At 34.8% G+C, this 22,817-nt stretch overlaps 1 protein-coding gene and 1 non-coding gene across 2 annotated transcripts; one reads left to right on the top strand and one right to left on the bottom strand.

Annotated features, from left to right (window-relative positions):
- Positions 1-1,924: 1,924 nt before the first annotated feature.
- LOC143642243 (actin, cytoplasmic 2-like) lies at positions 1,925-3,530 on the bottom strand. Its single transcript, XM_077110513.1, has 2 exons — positions 2,227-3,530; positions 1,925-2,082 (listed from the first exon to the last, which is right to left on the bottom strand). The coding sequence occupies exon 1, from the start codon at positions 3,528-3,530 to the stop codon at positions 2,478-2,480; it is 1,053 nt and encodes a 350-aa protein (XP_076966628.1). The 3' UTR covers positions 1,925-2,082; positions 2,227-2,477.
- An 18,797-nt stretch (positions 3,531-22,327) lies between these two features.
- Positions 22,328-22,400, top strand: Trnat-cgu (transfer RNA threonine (anticodon CGU)). The gene has a single exon. It is a non-coding gene; the product is annotated as a tRNA-Thr (tRNA).
- The last annotated feature ends 417 nt before the right edge of the window (positions 22,401-22,817 follow it).

Here is a 22,817-nt window from a genome sequence, read left to right as displayed (position 1 = left end):
GAGGATTGTGAGTTCAAAGCCAGCCTCAGCAACTTAGTGAGGCCCTAAGCAACTCAGTGAGACACTGTCTCTAAACAAAATATAACAAAGGGATTGGGATATGGCTCAGTGGTTAAGTGCCCCTGGGTTCAATCCCTGATACCAAAAAAATAAAAATAAAAATAAAAATTTAAAAACTAAAATGGAATCCCACTGAGAATTGAAATGAAGCAAATTATATTTCATGTATGTATGATTATGTCAGAATGAACCTTGCTATTACATATAACTATAATGCACTAATAAAAACATTAAAAATTATGGAAACTATGCATCAATACCATCGAGCAACAACAAACAAGGACTAACTAGTAAAAAATGTTGGAGTATGTGAGAGATTGATTAAATGGAGCAGAGTCAAAGAGATTTGGGTCAGATACTAAAGTAGAGGAAGACCTTGTAATGACTTGCTTATAATGGTATCAGGAATGCAGCAGTTATTTTAAACTGGAGGAAAAGTTTGAGCAAAGAGAATAAAGAAGGTGTACAGATCTTTGTGTTTTGTTTTAGAGGAACAAGTAGATGTGGAAATTTCATGCTGCTCTCCTGGGAAGCAGTAGTCTCTACATTTAATGCTAGCACGCATTCCCAATCTCCTTTTTACAACAGCATGTCTTGCTCGTACTAGGAAAATTAGGATATTTACTCTGATTTTTGCAAATTCAATTGCTATTGTCAACTTCTGCCCACTCACGTCTCATTCTTTTGCTAAGCAGTTTCACTTCAAGCTTTGCTTATGTGTTGTCTGTATCAATTTGTTTTTGAATGCTCTGTTTGCAGCTGCCCTAATTCTGTACAACATACAAACACTAGTTAGTAATATTCATCTCATTTGTTCCCGCACATGTCCTGGCCAGCTGACTTATAGTGCTGTGAATTCAGCTGTGCTGTGTGGGTGGACTGGCTGCATTTTCAAACCTTAATGTAGTTCTTTCTTAAGGCTGTTAGGATGAAGGACTTTTGGGGGATGGTTTAGGTGAGGAAAACTCCAGGTCCATGGTACTACACCCACTCCTGTAGCCCTCTGGGATTTTATGAACTTATCCCTGTGTACCTACTTTGTTGACCAGGATAGTGACTTGTTAGCTTCAGCCACCTCTATCTTTGCCTTATATCAACAGTGCAGCCACTAGGCTGCCCTCACTACTTCTTTGTAGAATAACCAGAAAACAAACTGTTCTGATATCATTGTTTTATTTTTGTTCCCAGTTATTGTGATTCATGTGGTTTGAAAGCTGAGGTCTGTAACCAAAGTTAGAAATCTATTTGTCTTTTGTTTTTTTGTTTATAGATTTAACATAAAACAAAATTTTAAATGTAGGGCTGGGGATGTGGCTCTGCGAGCGGCCCGGGTTCAATCCTCAGCACCACATACAGGGATGTTGTGTCCGCCGAAAACAAAAAAAAAAAAAAAAAAAAATGGATTAAAAAAATTCTCTCTCTCTTAAAGAAAATTTTTTTAAAAAAAAAATTTTTAAATGTAAAGGTAATTGTGTTAATTATTAGATATATTTTAGTCATTCAAACCAAAACATGTGTACAAACACATTATGCAAATTAACAAATTTATTTAGCACTATAATAATAATCATTCTGAAGTACTGAGGCATCTTTTTTTTTTTTTTTTTTTTTTTAAAGACCTTGCTAACGAAGCCTCAGAAGTCATGCAGTATCTCTTTTTTTTTTCTTTCAGTGTACTGTAGCACTTTATTTTTCCTTACTCAGTTAAGTGTTGCTGGGGCCTAATGTTCTCACATAACAGTAAAAAACCAAAAATTTTGTCATCTGGTAAAGAATTGAGTACAAAAAAACCTTACATAAATTAATATGAATAAATTTACAGATATAAATGCAAACCGTTTCCAACTCAAGGCAAGTAATAACCAATGGTGGTCAGGCGGGAGAACATTGGTAAGAATGGAAACTGGGTCCCTAAGGCTCGGACTTTCCCACCCTGTTAGACCGGCAAGAAGTGACAGCTGGCCCAGGAACTCTTGCCAGCCCGAGCAATCCTGGAAGTCCGTCAGCCGACACATGAATACCCTGCACAGATCACTGCTGTGGTCTCAGATTCGCTAAGCCACGGACTTCTCCTTTATGCACGCTCTCACCTCAGGTACCAGGTGACCGAGCCACATGGACTAAAGGCTTAAATCAAAGATATGCACAGGGCATTAAACATATAACAAAGGAACAGTTAACTTGAATACAAGGTCAAAATCAGCAACGAGTTCTACGTTCCAGTGCTGACATCAGATACAAGCTTCAAGGACAATTTCTTTTCAAAGGCTTATTCCAGTTTCATGAGGCTAGCATGAGGTGTATACATTTGCCAGAGCAAATTTATACTTCAGATTCAGCTCATGCAGCAGGTGCCTGGCACCTGCTCAGTCCATCTAGAAGCATTTGCGGTGGACAATGGAGGGGCCCGACTCGTCCTACTCCTGCTTGCTGATCCACATCTGCTGGAAGGTGGACAGTGAGGCCAGGATGGAGCCACTGATCCACATAGAGTACTTGCGCTCAGGGAGCGCGATAATCTTGATCTTCATGGTGCTGGGGGCCAGGGCTGTGATCTCCTTCTGCATCCTGTCAGCGATGCCTGGGTACATGGTGGTGCCGCCCGATAGCACAGTGTTGGCATAGAGGTCTTGGCGGATGTCAACATCACACTTCATGATGGAGTTGAAGGTGGTCTCGTGGATGCCGGAAGATTCCATACCCAGGAAAGAGGGCTGGAAGAGTGGCTGTGGACACCGGAACCGCTCGTTGCCAATGGTGATCACCTGCCCATCGGGCAGCTCGTAGCTCTTCTCCAGGGAGGAGGAGGACGCAGCAGTGGCCATCTCCTGCTCGAAGTCCAGGGCAACGTAGCACAGCTTCTCCTTGATGTCGCGCACGATCTCCCGCTCGGTGGTGGTGAAGCTGCAGCCGCGCTCTGTCAGGATCTTTATGAGGTAGTCTATCAGGTCCCGGCCAGCCAGGTCCAGACGCAGGATGGGCACTGTGTGGGTGACCCCGTCACCAGAGTCCACGACAATGCCAGTGGTGCGCCCAGAGGCGTACAGGGACAGCACAGCCTGGATGGCCACATACATGGCCGGTGTGTTGAAGGTCTCGAACATGATCTGAGTCATCTTCTCTCTGTTGGCCTTGGGGTTCAGGGGGGCCTCCGTCAGCAGCACCGGGTGCTCCTCGGGGGCCACGCGCAGCTCATTGTAGAAGGTATGGTGCCAGATCTTCTCCATGTCCTCCCAGTTGGTGACGATGCGGTGCTCGATTGGGTACTTCAAGGTCAGGACGCCACGCTTGCTCTGGGCCTCGTCACCCATGTACGAGTCCTTCTGGCCCATGCCCACCATCACGCCCTGGTGGCGGGGGCGCCCCACGATGGAGGGGAACACGGCCCGGGGGGCTTCGTCGCTGGCAAAGCCAGCTTTGCAAATATCGGAGCCATTGTCAATGAGGAGCGCGGCGATTTCCTCTTCCATTGCGATCGGCGGAGGACCGGCGGCGGAGCAGCGAGAGAACGCTGAGCGCGGGCCCGCCACAGCGAGCGAGACCAGTATCTCTTCTTGAACATTCTGTTCATTTACAGTGGCTTCACATGTTTAAATGGAAGGGTCATAGTCTCCTTTTTATGGAAGAAGAGTCAATGAATTTGTACAGGGTTGGGGATGTAGCTCAGTGGCAGAACCTTTGCCTAGTAAGCACAAAGGCCTAGTTTGATCGGCAGTGTCACAATTATTATTGTTTGGATATAAGGTTTTCCCTCAAAGCTCCTGTGTTAATGCAGGAATGGTCATAGGTGAAACAATTGGATTTTGAGAGCTGTAACCCAAATCAGTCCATCCTAGTTTGAATGGAATGGCTGGGTGGTAACTGTAGGCAGGTGGGGTGTGGCTGGAGGAGATAGGTCACTGGGGGTGTGCTCTGGAAGGGTTGTTCTTCTCTGCTGTTTTACCTGCCCCCCACTTCTTGGCTGCCATGAGCTGGCAGCTTTCCTCCACCACCTTTCCACCCTTCCACCGTGATGTTCTGCCTCGCCTCAGGCCCCGGGTGATAGAGCCAGCCAAAAATGGATTGAAACCATGGGACGAAATAAATCTTTCCACCTTTAATTTCTCTTGTAAAATGTTTGGAGAATAGTGACAAAAAGCTGACTAATACATCCACTTTACTTCAAGCCCTAGAAGGAAGGGAAGAGAGCTGTACAGCAGAACCATCGTGGCTACCACAATAAAGAAGTACCAGGCAGCCTTAAGAATTCTATGGAGCAGTAGAACTGCATAGCCCCGCACCTCAAAGGCCAGCTAAATCCCAGGAAATCTACAGATAAATATTTTAAGCTACTTAGTTTGGGGGCAGTTTGCTATGTAACAACAGTCAATCAGAAGGGAAGTTCCACTGTCTTTCAAGTATGTTTTATCCCACAGTGGAATTATTAAATATTTTTATATATGCTCTTTATATACACTATCTTTTATATTTCCTAAGTGTATTTGCTTTTGGATTGTTACTTTGAGTTTTGTTACATTTTTAAACTTTAGATAGCAAAGCAAACAAAATTTGAAAAATTAACTTTGTATCCAACTACCTCACTGAATTGTCTTACTGTTACTAATATCATTCATTTCAATATTTTTATTATAAAATTTTATTTTGTTTTAAAAAGTGGTTTTTTTCATAGAATACATTTTCATACTAGCAATTCCCACAGTGGCAAAATAATTTATTATTTATAGTTTTATATTTGTAGACAGATTATTTTAGAATAAGTAAAGCATATGTGAGGGTTAAGTCTGTTTAGAATCTGTAATATTCTGATCTATCTAAAAGGAAGACCTCTTCCCTAACTGGAACATCTCTAAATTCAGAAGTTCTCCACATTTCCTTCTCAGGATTTAGAAATTTGTAATCTGAGATTTCAGCATCTTCTTATCTTAAATTTTCCTAGGACATGTAACCATCAATACCTGGTATCAACTGAACATATAAAAAACGTTTCTAAAAATTGAACACTGGTCTAATTTTTTGTAAAGTCTTTACTTATGAATTGAGTCGTTCCCTTTGTTCATTATTCCTAAGACAAATGCAGATGTGTGATCATATATTGATGATAATAAAACTGAATTCTCTTTAAGAGATTGACACATTAAAAGGCAAAAGATCATATATGGGCTGGGGTTGTGGCTCAGTAGTAGAGTGCTTGCCTAGCATGTGTGAGGCCCTGGGTTTGATTCTCAGCACCACATATAAATAAATGAATAATAATAATTTTAAAAAGCTCATATGTAAGCTTTACTTATACTTTGAGTCTTGTGAGCTAGAAGACGACCTCATTAACTCACCAGAACACAGAACTCAGTGTCATAATTTCTTGGATATACTTCTTCAAACCTTTTTCTCAACAACTAAATTATAAAATAATTATGTGATATAGGAGGCTTGTCTGCCAGTGGATTTATCTGTTGTTTCCTCCTTATTGTTTGCTGAATGGAATAATAGAGCAGAGACAAGGGAGCATACAATCAGTTCTTAAGGCATTAAGTAAAAAAGGTCATAGCTTCCACAGCACAGCAATAGCCTTATTTATAGATGCCCACATCATGATAGTTGAAATAGCAAAGCCCAGCAAAGATTAAAGAGAAAGGTGCCAAAAAAGGATTGCCTTGTCACTTTCTGAGATGCATCCCCATGAGCATAGTAACAACTTTTCCATGGCCCCAGTGACTATGGAGAGTGAGGTCTGCAGCCAGGGAGTGGTTCATTGCAAAGCAAGGATTCAAATATGCAGCTGAAGACAAGCCCAAAAGCAAAGCACTGACAATCCTCTTGCTAATTGAATGGAGAGATGTAGCCTTGGAACCAGAAAGCTGGTTTGGTGACAGATGAATGTGCTTTGTCCCACTCCATCCTGGAGTGGGTCAATCCTGGAGAAATGCTAAGACATAAGCAAGTCTGAATACGAGGGTTCAGGGGAACAGAGCTCAGCCTCCCTGAGCACTGTTGAGCTTTTTCCAATATTAATTACAATAACTCAATCCTATTGGGACTGGGGCTGTAGCTCAGTGGCAGAACACTTGCCTAGCATGTGTGAGGTACTGGGTTTGATCCTCAGTACCACATAAAAATAAACAAATAAAATAAGGGCATTCTGTCCATCTACAACTACAAAAAAAAAAAAAAAAAAAATTAAAACAAAAAACCCTCAATGCTATTTTGTATAGATACCAGATGATTTGATTATATTTAAATCTATTTCACTATATTCAAAATCTTAGTACTACATTGTTTTTACAGTGTCTTTGCCTGTGAATTTATTTCAATTCATTTTTATGTAAATGGACCATATCTTCAAATAGATTATTTTAATTAACTCTGTTTAGATAAAATTTACATACAAAAAAATACATAAGAAGTTACATTTTAATATGTTTTGACAAATGTATACCACTGGGTACCACTGTAATCAAGGTTTCAAAATGTTTCAGTTATTTTACCTAGTTTTATTCTTTTCACAATTTCTATTATAGTTGTGTTTCAGTTATTTTAAAAGGATCCCTGAGTCTCTTGAAATCAAACTCTGAATCCCCAGAGTATTCATTGATCTCTTTTCTATCTCTATAGATTAATTCTGTCTGTCTTAGAATTTGGCAAAATTGAAACCATACAGTTTCTTTTGTGTCTGGCTTCTTGGCTTAATCTAATATTTTTGCAATTCATCCATGTTGTTTTTTATATTGGTATTATTATTATTATTATTGGTATTTTGTTTATTATTTTTGTTATTATTTTAATTGCCAAGTAGTATTCCTATATAGGAATTTGTGTGTGTGTGTGTGAGACTGGGAATTGAATTTAAGCATATGAGGCAAGCATCCTTCCACTAAGCTACATTCCTAGCTTCTATGTAGGAATATATCACAATTTACTAATTTGCCCATAAATAGATGTTTGGGATGTTTTCAAATTTTAGCTAGTATGATAATTATTCATATTTTCATTAAAGTCTTATTTTTGTTAAGTATTTTACTGGACATGTATTTTAGTTAGCTCTTCCATTGCTGTGACCAAAAGCCTGGACAAGAACAATTTTAGAGAAGGAAAAGTACATTGGGGCTCATGGTTTCAGAGGTCTCAGTCCATAGATGACTGGTTTCATTGCCGTGGACCTGAATTAGGCAGAAGAGTGGAAGAGTGTGGCAGAGGAAAGCAGTTTAGGACAGAACATCAGGAAGCAGAGAGAGACTTTCCTCTTCACAAAGATATGCCCCAGTGACCCACTTCCTCCAGCCACACCTTACCTTACCACAGTTACCACACCATCAATCCCTATCAGGAGACGAATGCACTGATTAGGTTAAAACTATCATAACCCAATCATTTCACCTTTAAACTTTCTTGCATTGTCTTACACATGAGTTTTTGAGGGATACCTCATACTAAACAAAGTCACATGGTTTGTGTTATTACAAACTGCCAAAAGGTTGACAAAATGGTTATACTATCATGTACTCTTACCAACAATATATGAGTGTTCCTATTGCTCCATATTCCTGTTAACATTTGATGATAGTAGTGTTTTCATTTTTGTAGATATGAAGTAATAACAAAGTATGGTTTTAATTTGCATTTCCATGAAGACATAGAATGTTATTGAACTTACTGTCATAAATTTAATATTGCTTCAGATATCTTCTTTGTGTGAAATATTTATTTAGCTCTTTCTTTTACCTCATTTCTTTTTTTTTTTTTTTTCTGTTGGGAATTGAACCCAGGGCTTTACAAGTACTAGACAAGCATTCTACCTCTCAGCTATATCCCCTCCCATTGTTTACTTTTAAATTGAGTTTCTTGTTCATTGTTTATGATTATATATTGGGTTTATGTGTTTATTTATTAATAGAAGTTATATATTTGCTATCACAGATCTTTTATTTTACTTTTTAAATTTTCATTTTTGGATACTGGGGATTGAACCCAGAGGCACTTTACCACTAAGCTATACCCCCAGGCCTTTCTATTTTTATTTTGAGACAGAGTCTGGCTAAGTTGCTGAGGTTGGCCTTGAACTTGCAATTCTCCTGCTTCAGGCTCCCGAGTCACTGGGATTTCAGGTGTGTGCCACTGCATCTGGTTTCTCTGGACTTATCTTTTTCAAAAAGGATCCTTGTATGACTAATAGTCTTAGAGGAAAGAGATGATGTCTCCCTCTAGAGCACAGGGCAGGCATGCTGACTGTCCAGTGTAATAAAGATAACATCTCCTCCCCAAATGAAAGGAAGCATGCTTACTGCACAAGGTAAAATATGCAAATTCCTTAAACTCCTGATTCCTCTTTTGTTGTATAACTCAATGAATTTTGAGGCAACCTTCTAGGCCCATCGGCTTCATTCCTGAGGGACTTGGGGGCAAAGGGAATTGATGTAAATAAGTCGATGATGATCGTGTTGCTTCCTGTGCAGCGAGAAATAAAGGTCAGATCCAGGAGGCTTAGATGACCATACCCAAGGAACTGTATGTAGCAGGCTAATTTCTTAGTTTGCAAATTTTGTAAACTATAAGTTACTTCAAAATTTTTACAAGCAAACATTTTGAATACTAAGTATATTTTGTCAATTTTTTATTTTTTAGTTCATGCTTTATTATGTTCTTTTAAATAAAAATATACCAAAGTCACTAGGATTTTCTTCTAAAAGCTTATAATTTTGCCTTTATGTTTAGGACAACAATCTATTTTAATTTTTTATGTGTAGTAAAGTATGGGCCAGTTCTTGTTTTGTTTGTGTACTTATTTATTTATTTGTTGTAGATGGACACAATATCTTTATTTATTTATTTTTACGTGGTGCTGAGGACGGAACCCACCAATGCCTCATGCATCTGAGGCAGGTACTCTACCACTGAGCTACAGCCCCAGCCCCCTTATTTTTGTTTTTAATATTAAAATCAAATTGTTCTAAATCGAAATTGTCTTTCAATATAACTACAATATAACTATAATTTAGTTATATTTCACAAGTTTTGTTATGATATATTTTTTAATTTTTACATTTTCTTTCAATTCATATTGCATTCATATTTTCTGTTTATTGTAAAACTATTGTTTTCCTCACTGACTTTTCTAGGCACCTTTGCCCTAATCAAAGGAACAGATGGGTGAGTTTAGTTTTGGATTCTATTAATTTCATTGGTCTATGTAACTACAAAGGCCAATGTACAGCAGCTTTCTGATATATTGATATCAAATAGTTTCATTTCTCAAGCTTTGTAATTTAAAAACATATTTTGATTCTTTTATTAAATTTTTTGCTTTTTTATATACATTTAAAAGTCATTTTAGCAATGTCTACAAAAAGTCTAGCTATAGTTGTGATATAGATTCCCTTGAACCTATTAATCAAATGGTTAGCACATTTAGTCTTCCTGTCCATTAACAAATTCATATTTATTTAGGTCTTCTTTGACTTTTTCCAGCAATTTTTAGTGCTTTTTAATTATATTTCTTTCAACTATTTTGCTAAACTTATTCTTAATATTTCATTTTTTAGATATTATTAAAATAATATTGATATAAATTTTATATTTCATTTGTTTATTACCATGTAGAGAAATATGATTGTCTTGACTTGTTTCCTATAAGATTACTAATTTTACTTTTTTCTAATTTAACTTTAATAGATTTTTATAGATAACTTAGAATTTTCTACATAGATATCGTTATATATAAGATTTACTAATTTATGTGACTTTTTATTTCTTTTCCTTGCCTTTTTGTATTGTTTAGTTTTCTTTGGGGGAAGATATATAATTAGACATTTTATTTATTTAATAAATGTAGGGATTTTTTTTGCTATTGATCTCATGAGTTGTATTTGTAAATTTGTGTCATTCCAATAGAAAAGTCCTCATCCATTTGTGTTTTTCTATTTCTTCTTGGGTCTGTTTTATAATTGTCTCTTCTAGGAATATTATTCACTTTATCTAGGTTATTAACATTACAGCCACACATTTTACAAGTAATATCTTATGCTTTTAATGACTGTAGTATCATTAACAATTTCTATCATATTTTTCCTGGTATTGGCAGTTCAAGTCATCTTTTTCTTTTGTTATTGTTTAATCTAATTGTAGTCCAACCATATTAGTCTTTTCAGAGAGCAGTATTTTTGTTTTTATTTTTATTTTATTAATTTTAATTATTATTTATGTTAAGCTTCATTTTTTTTGTTTTATGATTTTTCTTAAGTACTGTGTATTAAATATATGCCCTCAAACATGTTAGGTAATTACTCTACCTGAGTCAAATCCCCAACTCCTTTTACAGCTTCTCAATGTGAAATCTTGAGTAATAGATTACAGATTTTTTTCTTGCTTTAGTGTGAGAATTTAGAGCTATAAATTGTCTTTCAAGTAATTGCTTTAGTTATATCTCACAAATTCTATTGTGTTGTATTTTTTAATTTTTAAATTTCATTTAATATTTTCTAATTTCATTGTAATTTTTAAAAATATATTTATTGTGATCTGTTATTTAATTTCCAAATATTTAGGGATATTCTAGAAATTTTTCATTATTAATCAATAATTCTAATTTAATTCTGTTATAGTCAGAAGATGTGATTTGTTATCAATCAAATTGTAATTAATGATTTGTAATTTGTAAGGAACTCTCTTAGTGACATAGTAAATGTTCTATCCATTTATTCTTAAAAATATATATTTTACTATTGTTGCATGGAGTGTTCTGTAAATGCCAATTAGATCAATTTGGTTTATAATGTTGTATATATCTCTTGTACTTACTGATTTTTTAAAATTTATTCTATTAATTACTAGAAAAGGCATGTTTTGGAATCTCTACTGCTGTGTATTTTTAAATTTTCCTTTCTAGTTCTGTCATTTTGCTTGTTTGTTTTTTTCATGTACTTAGATTTGCCATTTCTGAAAACTTTCATCTATTTGTTAACATACAGGATCCATATGGTATCCTATTTCCTGTTTGAAAATTCTAACATTTTTTTTTTAAATGCAGGTCTTCTGGTAATTAATTCTTTTAACTTTCATTTGCCTAAAAATACTTTTAATTAGTCTTAATTATTGGAAGATAGTTTTGATGGTGTTTTTGATGGAATTTTTCTTTCAAGATTTTAAATATTTCATTTAACTGTTTTCTGACTAACTCACGATTAGGAGTCTGTGTTCATTTTATTCTATATGCTTGAGAGTAGAGAAACAAAAAGGGTAAGCCCTCCAGCTCACTATCTGGTAAAAGTTTCCAGATACTTTGTTAGTATCTTTGTTAGTACAGAAAGGCTGAAGCCACATAGGGCCCAGTAGCTGAGTTGAGGAGACAAAGTTGAAAGTCAGCCCAGGAGAAGGGAGCTATAATTTCAGAGTTCTGAGGAGGATGGGGCTGTTAAAAGATAAGAGTTCTATAAATCTGCATGTGGCTGTGTCATCTTTGAATAAAGGTTTGTACATTCATGTGAGGAAACCACTGAAGCTGAGAAAGACCCATTTAAAAACAAAAAAGGGCAACATAGCAACCCCTGAAGCTCACAGAGGTGGGACTACTTTACGTTCTAACCTCTTACAAGTCAACTTTATTTCTAATGGATTGCATTGCCTCTTCAGGAGGGAAAAGTTGTCCCACTACTAAAGACTGTTCCTTACCCTTACTAATAAAGCTTAAAAATTAAACCTCAAAAAGATGAAGCTTGTTATAGGTGATTTACTTGCACCTCTAATCATTCCCTCAGATCTTTAAAGGAATATTTTAAAAATGTGAAATAACAATGTCTACCATTCAACCAAACTTTCCTGACATGTCAAGAAGCAAGAATATATATAATTCATCATCGAGGGGAAAACCACTTAGTGCCAACTGTTGTTGTTTAGATATTAGGTGTCCCCCAAAAAACTCATGTGTGCAACAACGAAAGAATGTTTCCAGGTGAAATTATCAGATTATGAGAGCCTTTACTTAATCAGTGCATTAATCCCTTGATAGGGATTAACTGGGTAGTAAATGTGGCTGGAGGAGGTAGGTCCTTGGAGGTGCAGCTTTGGGGTATATGTTTGTACTTGTTGAACAGTGCTCTCTGTCTCCCTCTGATTCCTGGGGTCCTGTCCTGAGATGATTTCCTCCAGCACACTCTTCGCCACAATGTTCTGCCTCACCTTGGGTCCAGAGTGAAGGAGTCAGCCAACTATGAACTGAGACCTCTGAAACTGTAAGCCCCCAAATAAAACTTTTCCTCTTCTAATTGTTCTTATCTGTTGATCACAGTAAGAGACAAACTGACTAAAACAGCAACTGACCAAGAAACGACAAAGATAATAGAGTTAATAGACAATGGTATTATACAGCTATTATAAATCCACTATATATGTTCCAAAAAGTAGATGAAATATGAGAAAAAGGAAAATTTTATGGTTAAAAAATAATACCTGAGTGAACCTCTAGAAATGCAAATATCTGAGATGAAATGTAAAGTGATTGGAATTATAGTAAATTAGATACTCCAATAGAATAGATTACTGAATTTGAAAACAGCAGTAGAAATATGAAACAGATGAAAAAGACTAGAAAACAAATGAAGGGATCTTCCATAGATTAGCGAGCAGCCTAGATGGTACAGAGTCCCGGGAAGAGAGCAGACAACTGACCAGCACTATAAGAAACACTAACTGTAGTCACTGGCTAGAATAAAAAGGATTTTAGATTGAAACATGGATTTCTACAAAGGAACAAACACCTGAAATATGTAAATATAAGCAATCTATTTTTTGTCAGAATATTTACCACATTCTTTATCCTTGAACACTAGAATACATCTGTTTTGGTGCTCACCTAATATTTTTCTGCTAAATAATAATTTTTTTAACTCCCAAATTTCAAGTCTTTTGGGACTGTTTTCTTCTATTTTTTTTCTTAATTTATTTTTAAATTAGAGAAATATCTATTACATATTTGGAATCTCTGTTGTCTGACTTTCATATCTAGCATCATCTCCCTTTGTATGTTTATTCTTTTCCTTTTCATTTTGTGAAACGTATATGTAATCTCAGATCTTATTCTTGTATTTCAGAAAAATTTTATTCAATTTTAAGTTTTTTTGTTCCTAAAAAACTGTAAAACTGATTTATTTTGTGCATATGAGAACACTTGTCTAAGTTTTAGATTTAGCATCTTCTCAATTTTGTCTCTATATTCTCTTCCATTTTATTTTGTAAATTTTTTCAAATCTTTATAAAATTTATTCTTTTAATAATAAATTATAACTATTTAATACTAAGATAACATATGTATTTTTCTTTACTTCATCCTCCCTAGTATTATCTTCTATGAATATGGAGCCTCAGCTATTTGTCTGCATACTTTGAGATTTAGAACCTAGCTAGATTCATATTGGAATAAGATTTTCATTATGTGTAGACTTTGAGCAGAAAGTTGGGAAAGCAATTTATATAAATCGCCTATTAGCTCAAATTTAGTCTTTCAATGATTCTTTCTTTTCCTTCTACTCCTTTTTATTTTTAGGTACTAGAAATTGAACTCAGGGTTGCCATACCATGGAACTACATCTCAGCCCTTTTTAAATTTTGTCTTGAAGTAGGGTCTCACTAAGTTGCTTAGATCAGCCTTAATTTGCCATCCTTCTTAGCTAGAATTACAGGTGAGCACTACCAGGCTTCATCTAGTTTTTAATTTGATTAATATTTGTTGAGACTATTGTATTGTACTCATTGATGTTAGAGATTTGGAAAAAAAGTTAAAAAAAAATGTCTCCCCTTGTGGAATTTATTGGTATGCTTATAATAATGCTTACATCTTTTGGAGTAATATGAATCTATGTCAATGTAAATTTAATTCTGTTTCCTTTCTTCAAATCCAAATGTGTATAGCTCAATTAAAGTCCCACTCTTTCCCTTCTTGTAAAACTCAAATAAAATCTAATTTACTTGCTTTTCTGTCCAATGGCTCTCTCCCTTCTTCTCAGATATTACCATTTTATTATTTGTAGGGATGTGCAGATTTTGTTTTAAATAATCTCACTTTAACTCATCAATGTGCTATCATAGTATTTTAATTCTTATTTTATGGGCATTTTGAATATATTTGTTTCCCATAATAGAATAACTTCTTTGGATCTGTGATCAGTTTATGTGATATAAGTGCTCAATGGAATATTACTCAGCTTTAAAGAAGAGTGAAATTATGGCATTTTCCAGTAAATGGTTGGAGTTGGAGAATATTATGCTAAGTGAAATATGCCAATCCCACAAAACCAAAGGCCAAATGTTTTCTCTAATATTCAGATGCTAATTCACAATAAGGTGGGGGCAGGAGGGGGGCACAAGGGAAGAATAGCATTATCTTAGATTAGGTAGAGGGAATTGATGGGAAGGAAGAGGAGGGGATGTGGAGACAGGAAAGATAGTAGAATAAAACAAACATTATTTACTGTACGTATATATGTATGTGACTTCATGACCAATATGTACACTCAGAAAAATGAGAGATTATATCCCATCTATGTATGATATATCAAAGTGCATAAATGCATTTTACTGCCATGTATAACTAATTAAAACAAATAAAAAAATTTTTTAAAAAGAAAATAGATTTTATTCAGTAACAGATTTTATTCGTAGTAGGGAAAAGACATGTTCTCCCTCCCAATTTGTACAAAAGGTATTTTAAAAGGAAAATGGGGGAGTAGGAAGGAGGAGCAAGAAAGGGCTTAAATAGGACGAGGAAAGTGAAAAGTTACTAAAAGTGGGTATGAGGCTTGGTCAGTGCAAGAGTGATTAGGCCTGCTTTGTCTGGGCCAGCAGGCAATTATTGAAGTTAGGATTCAATCCTTTCCCAGAGCCTTGGAGACAGAGAATGTGTCTTTCCTGAGGAAGACATTTCAAAGGGAAGGCTTCCTGTTCCTTGAGAAAGACGCTCCAGGAGATACAAACATATATATCTCAAAGGGACAGACAGAAGGATTTACAGTTGTAAACCTTTTAGTAAATTCCTTTAAGAAAGGGTGGGTCAGGGGCCTATTGTCAAGGACTGGCTACAGAAAGCAGTAAATTCTTTTGACGGCCTTGAGCTTTTTCAGAAAAAAACCCAGAGATGGACAGAGATAACCCAAGGGAGCTATGTCAAATCTTTTGGTGCAGGGGTGTGAGTGGAGTTGGTATGTGCAGAGTTCTCAGATCCTACTTTGTATTTCTCACACAGGATTCCTGGCACATAGTAAGTTCTCCATGTATTTAATCTAACTTATTTAAATACTAATGTCCTTTAAAAGCCAAATCTCAATTACCATTTTGCTTTGTATTAATTGACCTATTCATTACTGCATATACCCATGCTCCCATGCCAGGGCCATCTCTTACCACTATGCTGTTTATACACTGCACTAATGTGTCTGGTGAAGGGATAAGAGAGAGTAAAGTCCAAGTTTTTCATTTGCTGTAGGCCCCAACACCAGTGCTTCACATCCTCTGAATTGCCCAAATACACTATGCGAACAAAGTCTGTCCTGCCTGTTACAATGCTTCTCATAAACTAAAAAAATAGGGTTTGCAAAGAAATACAAGATAGACATGTTCTAATTTTTTTGCTCTAGACAGTTGAAATAAAGGCAGTTTCCACCCAAATTTTCCAATAATTATGTTTTTTTTTTTTTTTTTTTTTTTTTAGAAAAAGGAGTTCGGTTTGCTAAGGTTCAGTTAGAGAGTGTGATAGTCCTTTATAAAGGTCTGTTTGATATGGACTTTACTGAATGTCATCAAGATCATGGGTCTGTAACAAGGCTCTCAAATATAATCACTGCCTTGGGAACCAGGTCATAACCAGGAGAAACAGATTCATCTTGAGGGAATTGACTGTCTTTTTTGTTTATTTTTGGATTAGGGTAGATTTATCTTTTTATTATCATTCCTTTACAGGTTTATATTCAAGTAGGGTCATGATTTTTTCTTGACTAATACCAATTTTCTTTTTATAAATTCATGGCCTTTGGGTTTTGTTTTGATTTTGACAGGCTCTACCTGTTTTTCAACTCAATAGTTTGCAAGTGTTTTGTTCTTTCATGTACTGACCATTAACCTACCTGTCAAAAGAAATTACAGCAAAGTAAACACCTATTTTGAATTTTTTTTTTCAGTGCTACAACTTCACATTTTATATTCTATAAGAAATCTTTATTTTTATTTTTCTGGCACTGGGATCAAACCCATCTATAAGAAATCATTTAAAGGCAACAGTGATGATGGCAAGTAATTCATCTGTTTGGATTAAGAAAATTAGTTTTCAAAATTTTCTTGGTAGCATATGATATTTAATATAATAATATATTCTTCTTTTAGAAAAAGTACCTAGAAAAAAAGCTATAACAGCTAGGGTATGCATTAGTATCCTGTACTAACCTTAACTTTACTAATATCTACCTTTCTGGTTTTGTGTAATCAACAGAACTGGCTTCCTTCCAGCTTTTGTCTCAAACAAAAATAGATTCAAATGTCTTCCATTAAGCATTAAAGAAGTAAATTGTTGCCCACTTGTAAGAAGCAAAGATTCTTATTTGTCTGTTTTAAGACTCATCAGAGCTCATTCTTCAGTTACCATGGAAACCAACTTCAGCTACATTTGAGAGGGTCTTGGAACAGAACCGAAATGTCTACACTAATAGGAAAGACATGCTTTCTTTAATTTACTTTTTTTTTTTTTTTTTTTTTTTTTTTATGGTCTTAGCTAAAGTGCCAAATTATTCAGACAGACCACATTTAGTTGGATATTAATGATCCTGAAGATAATTCTTAAGGAATTTTTCTTTCAGGGAAAGGAGACTTAAAAGTTTGATTCATATTGATTTTTAACTTATATGTTTTCAGATAAATAAGTGACATTTTAAAAAGTTTTATAATCTTCAGTATTTACTATAGTTGCATTTTTGTCAACATGACAAAAATAATAAAATCCAAGTTTAAGAGATATATATGATTGTCTCAATTGGTGTAGTTACAGGTATTGTTGCAATAAATTGAACATTTCTCCAATAATGGAATTTTATAGTTGTATTATAAAGGAAGCATTTATTTATGATTAATAATAATAATTTATGGTTATGTTTTACTTTTTAAAATTTTATATGCTTGTTTCAATTTTAATAAACAATTATATTTTTATTTGAAATTTATCTTTCATGCTTGAAAAATTTTTGAGGAGTAAATGAATTTATGAAACAAAAGAGGACTAAAGACTTTTTTTAGAGTTAGCCTAGCCCTTTGACTTTCCATTTGAGGAAAACATTCCCAGGTGATTTCCTAATGTAATACATGCAATATGACCACTACTCAAATCCGAAATTCTTAAACCTCAGTCCAGCATTGTTGGGCCTTTCCGCGTGACTTTTTTTTTTTTAAATAGTATTCCTATTTCCTATTGTTTATATATGAATACTGTCTAAATGGTAGTGCTATTTTATGTCTATTAAATTGACTGAAAAATCCCAAACTCTGTGTGTTGGCCTTTTGGTCAGAAGTACAATTTACCTTAGGTATAAACACAGTATATCAGTAAAAGAAACCTGCCCCCGCTACCAAGTTTTCTAAATCTGTGTGTATTAAAAAACTCCAGGGGGGCACTAATATTTTGAACAGAAAACCATGTGGGATATAGTCAGGAATAGATTATATAGTGTTGGTTATTAAATACATAAATATGAATGGACATGGAAACACACATTCACTTTTTTGCACATGGACCTACCTCACAAGTGGTGGTAGCCTGTTTTTTCATGCTAATGTTTTTTATTGGCATGGATAATTGAGAATTTATATATATGCACATATCCTATTCCTATGGAAATGAAAATACTGTTCCATCCTGAAAACATTAAACAAGGTTTTGATTAACACGGATCAGAAATAACATTGGAAAAAGCACTGGATGTAGAATTTTAAGTCTTGCATTCAAATTTTAATGATACCACTTACTGGCTCTTGAAGGGGATTTATAAATTACAGAAATAAAAAAAATTATAGACATTAAGTAAAAAATTATGACCAATGAATACGAGAAGCATGGGTTTTTTACTGGGACAGGATTTATACTTCCACAGCCATTTATTTGTAAAATGCTGGCTGCTAAATAAAGGGCCTTCTCCTCATTGATAATGGTTACACCAATCTGGATACTTTTGCTGACATTTCTTTATTGTTTTCAAAGAAGCTACATTTAGAGAAGTTTCAAAGATGACTGTCATTTGTGGCACTTTATTCTTAAACTGACTGAGTAGCCAAATTACTTGCTTAACACCACTTGTCCGTATGGATTACTTAATGAAGTTTAATGTAGTAGTTATTCTGTCTTTGTTTTATTTACTTCAATTATTTATATAATGTCCTTATAGCCTGAAGTTATCATATTACAAAAGATATTGTATTAAAAATTTATTACTTGATAATTATGTCCTATTATTCCCCTCCATATGACATACAATCCAGAGAATGAAATTTATTCATTCCTCTAAGGATAAAGTTTGATGGCAGATGAACAAATACTGATTTTTATTAGTAAAATAGTTTTCATCTAAAATGTAAACATATATAAAAAAAGCATTTTATCCAACTGAAAACTGCTTAAATGCTTTGAAAGGTTATAAGGCATTCAACTTGTTCACCCATCAGAAAGTCAAACTGTTCAACTTTACAAAAGATTTTTATGTTATGTTACTACTGATAATTGCCCACAGATACTGTCTTTTGCTACTAATAATCATTAATAAATGAGGACAGTTGGGTAGCATTCTAAACCAATCAATTTAGCATAAATCTCTTTTAATGACCTGTTTTAGAGGGTTAACAATTATATGCTTATTTCACCTGGGGAAATGCAAGTAAAAAACCTTTGAGTCATTTTATTAAAGCATGACTCTTATACAAAGGTAGTATAAACATGTGTCAAAGATGCATTTGACTACTAATAAGGGTGCCAGTAAAATGGTTAGACTCCTCTAAGAACATATGAGATATACACACATTACATTATAGATATACTTTATATGTGCATGTGTAAATATGAATATACACTTATGTATACTTATATACTCTATATACACACATACATATTCTATATATATGCATATGGGTGTAGAGATAGCTCTCTATTTCTATAGAGAGAGATGGAGAAAGATATTGAGAGAGAGAGATTGAGATTGATTTATATTAAGTCAGCCAGGAAAGAAAAGTCTTGCTAAATAAATTTACTCACTAAGAGACAAAACTAATTAATATCCTACAGGGCAATAAAACTATAATCTTTTAGGTTATCTTTTCTGAGAGAAATCATTTGCACCTCTACTGGAAAAAAAATCTATATCATTGACAGGTAATTCACAGAAACTGGCCCTTAATCAAAGATAACTAGTAAATCAAACAATAGTATATCCTCTCGAGAATTAGATAATCCTCAGGTAGTCCTGTTAGAAAATGTTCCAATATGATATTGAAATGCCATACAGGGATGGCTTTCTCCTACTTAGAATTTGATACAATTTTCTGTAGCAGTATTAATTTCTTTTCCCAGTATTTCAAGACTGTTTTCTGTAGTTCTAACATTACCATGATCTAATGAAATTCCCTATTTTGAATTCGACTGCTTAGCATCACAGAATATGTATATTTGCATGAGGAAATTTTTTTTCCAGAAATTTTCCAGGACGTGCAGAATTTTAATGTCAGAGAAGGGCCTTGATCTTAATGCATGTTCCAACAGCAGGGAGACAGGAATAGACTGTATATGAATATAATATACTAAAATATAAAAGCCCCCAAGTATCTTTCTCTACATGGTGAGAAACCCTGAAAAAAGTGAAGACTTTTATTATGAATGTTGTCCATAGCATTTTTGAGTATTTTCAATTTATGATGTACTTAGTTCATTTTGCATATCTTACTTTCTTTTTGCCCCGTTGCCATCAACTCGTCATTGCTGTCCATGCTATGCCTTGGGCCCTTCATTTCAGGGTCACTCTCGGTCCATAAGATTCACAACTGTGTTTGCATACTGCTCTGTATTTTGTTTATCGCACAAGGTACATTTTCCTTTTTAGAATAAAAGTACTATATGTGAGATCTGAAGTTTGAATGTGAGATTTATTTGAACCTATAAAGGGAAGAACTAATGTCCTTCTCTCAATAAAGTTGAAAGCACAAGTCTATAATGTATTGTTTCTAAAAGGAATTTATATTAAAAATATTGCAATAAGAGGTTACAGAATAGCAAATTGAAGGGCATATGTGGAAGGTTTTGCCTGGGGGAGTGAAAGTAAATAACTTTGAATCATTTTATCAAAAGAATGCTGTTACCACTACAAACCAAAGAAAGAATAATAAATGAGAATTTAATACACTTGACCTTTAGACTGTTAATAGTTGATACATATAATCCCAAATCACTGGAGCTTTTTATTCTTCTACATTTACTTTTTATATAAAAAACTGACTTTAAAAACATAATCTTAGACTTATAGAAAAATTGATATGATAGTACAAAGTTTTTTATACCTCATACCTCGTTTCCCTGCTTGATGTCTCACATTATATATCATAATTAATAAGTAATGAACTAATATTGATATATTAGCTAAAGTCTGCACATTATTCAGATTTCCTTAGTTTTTAGACAGTGTCTTATTTCTGTTAAAAGATTTCATCTGAGTTCAGGGGTGCATGCCTGTAATCCTAGCGGCACCAGAAGTTTAGGAAGGAGAATCACGAGTTCAAAGCCAGCCTCAGCGAAAGCAAGGCACTAAGCAGCTCAGTGAGACCCTGTCTCTAAATAAAATACAAAATAGGACTGGGGATGTTGCTCAGTGGCTGAGTTCCCCTAATCAATCTTAGGTTCCGTCCCCACCAAAAAAAAAAAAAAAAGATGTAATCTAGGATGTCACATTAAATTTAGTTGTCTTGTCTTCTTATTCTCCTCTTGGCTTGATTTGTTTTGGATGAGGCAGTTTCAAACACTGCCCAGGTGTTCCTGGTCAGGATTTTTTTTTTTTTAATAGAATACTTCTCAACTGGAATTTGGTATTTTCTTCATGGTTAGACTGGGATTATGAGTTTTGGAAGAAGAACACAGAGAACTGCCACTTTCATCACCTTACATAGGGGACTTGCTATTTATATGACTCATCATTGTTGATATTAACCTTGGTTACCTTGCTGAAGCAGTGTGTTTGCCAAGTTTCTCCACTGGCAGTTACATCTCCATCCCCCACCCCCATGAATTCCTTAGAAGCAAGTTACTAGGCACAGCCACACTGAAGGAGAGAAGAGTTCTTATATCATTTCTTTGACAGCAGAGTCTCTATATAAATTATTTAAACTTATGCATGGGAAATTTGTCTCTTCTGTGCCTTTTCCTTTTGGTATCAGAGATTGAACCCAAGGGTATTTAATCATTGAGCCACATTCCCAGCCCCTTACTGTATTTTATTTAGATACAGGGTCTCACTGAGTTGCTTAGGGCCTCACTACATTGTTTAGGCTGGCTTTGAACTCATGGTCCACCTGCCTCAGGCTCACATGCTGCTAGAATTATAGGCATGTGCCACCACACTTGTCCTTCTACTCCATTTTTAAATTCAATATTTAGTCATGTAGTTCTGGAAGTATGGACTCATGGATATTTATTTTCATGTTGTGTTATAAACCAATACTGTTTTTGTTTTGCTTTGTTTTATTGCTCAAATTGTCACAGCTTCAACCACCGAAAGATCTTTCAGTTTGCTCATGTCATTTTGACTTGCCCTCATTATGTGGGGGAGTTTTTGTTTTCATTTTAAGTACTTCTGTGCTTTTTGATACTACAAAATGGTTCATGTGCATCTTGTCTATTTCCTGTGCCAGCCCTAGAATCAGCCATTTCTCTCTGGTGATTTTATTGGAGAATGGTATCAGAAACCAAGAACTAGGGTCTAGGTTTCCTCCTTGCTGCTGAGCTGTTATTGCTTCTGGTCCTGTCAGCTGACCCAGCAAAAAAGCACATGTGTGTTTACCAACCACTGTGTACACGCGTATCTGTGCATTTATATTAAGCTAAACAGGAGATTATGTTGATGTCTCCAACTCAGATTTTAAAACATACTTTTGATTAAGAAAAGGAATTCTTTTCCATGTAAAGGAATTACTCATTTCAAATCCTCTTTGAGTTCCAATTTTGAGTTTGATTTTTGACATTATCTCTGCTTTGCTTAAAAATTTGTTACACTGGGCTGGGGATATAGCTCAGTTGGTAGAGTGCTTGCCTCGTATGCAAAAGGCCCTGGGTTCAATTCCCAGCATTACCACACACACAAAAATAAATAAATAAAAGTTACACTACCTCTATTTGAACATTTAGGGGGTAAATACAGTTTGTCTGATTTAAGTAGGAGATTATTCTAGATGTATATCTTTATTATTGGCAATACCCTAGATATAATAATCAACTTATCCGTTTTTATTTGATCACCACAGTGAAATTCTAAAAAGACAGTTTGGGCTGAGGAGAAATTAATTATTATCATTAAGGTGTTTATTTAATTTTTTTGATTAGTGACAAACATATGGGAAAATTATAGCAAACAAAGCAAAACAGATAATCACTGGGTCAATGGAACAATCAGAACTGTACAAAACTGTGTTGCATCTATAACATGAATTGAATTCCTGAAGATAACTAAGAAGTGATCAGTTTCAAGGGATTCAAGATAATCAATATAAGA

The sequence above is a fragment of the Callospermophilus lateralis genome, chromosome 1, assembly GCF_048772815.1.
Source record: "Callospermophilus lateralis isolate mCalLat2 chromosome 1, mCalLat2.hap1, whole genome shotgun sequence".
Classification (NCBI taxonomy): Eukaryota; Metazoa; Chordata; class Mammalia; order Rodentia; family Sciuridae; genus Callospermophilus; species Callospermophilus lateralis.
The sequence above is the reverse complement of the archived record's forward strand: the minus strand, read 5'-3'. Positions and strand labels throughout refer to the sequence as shown.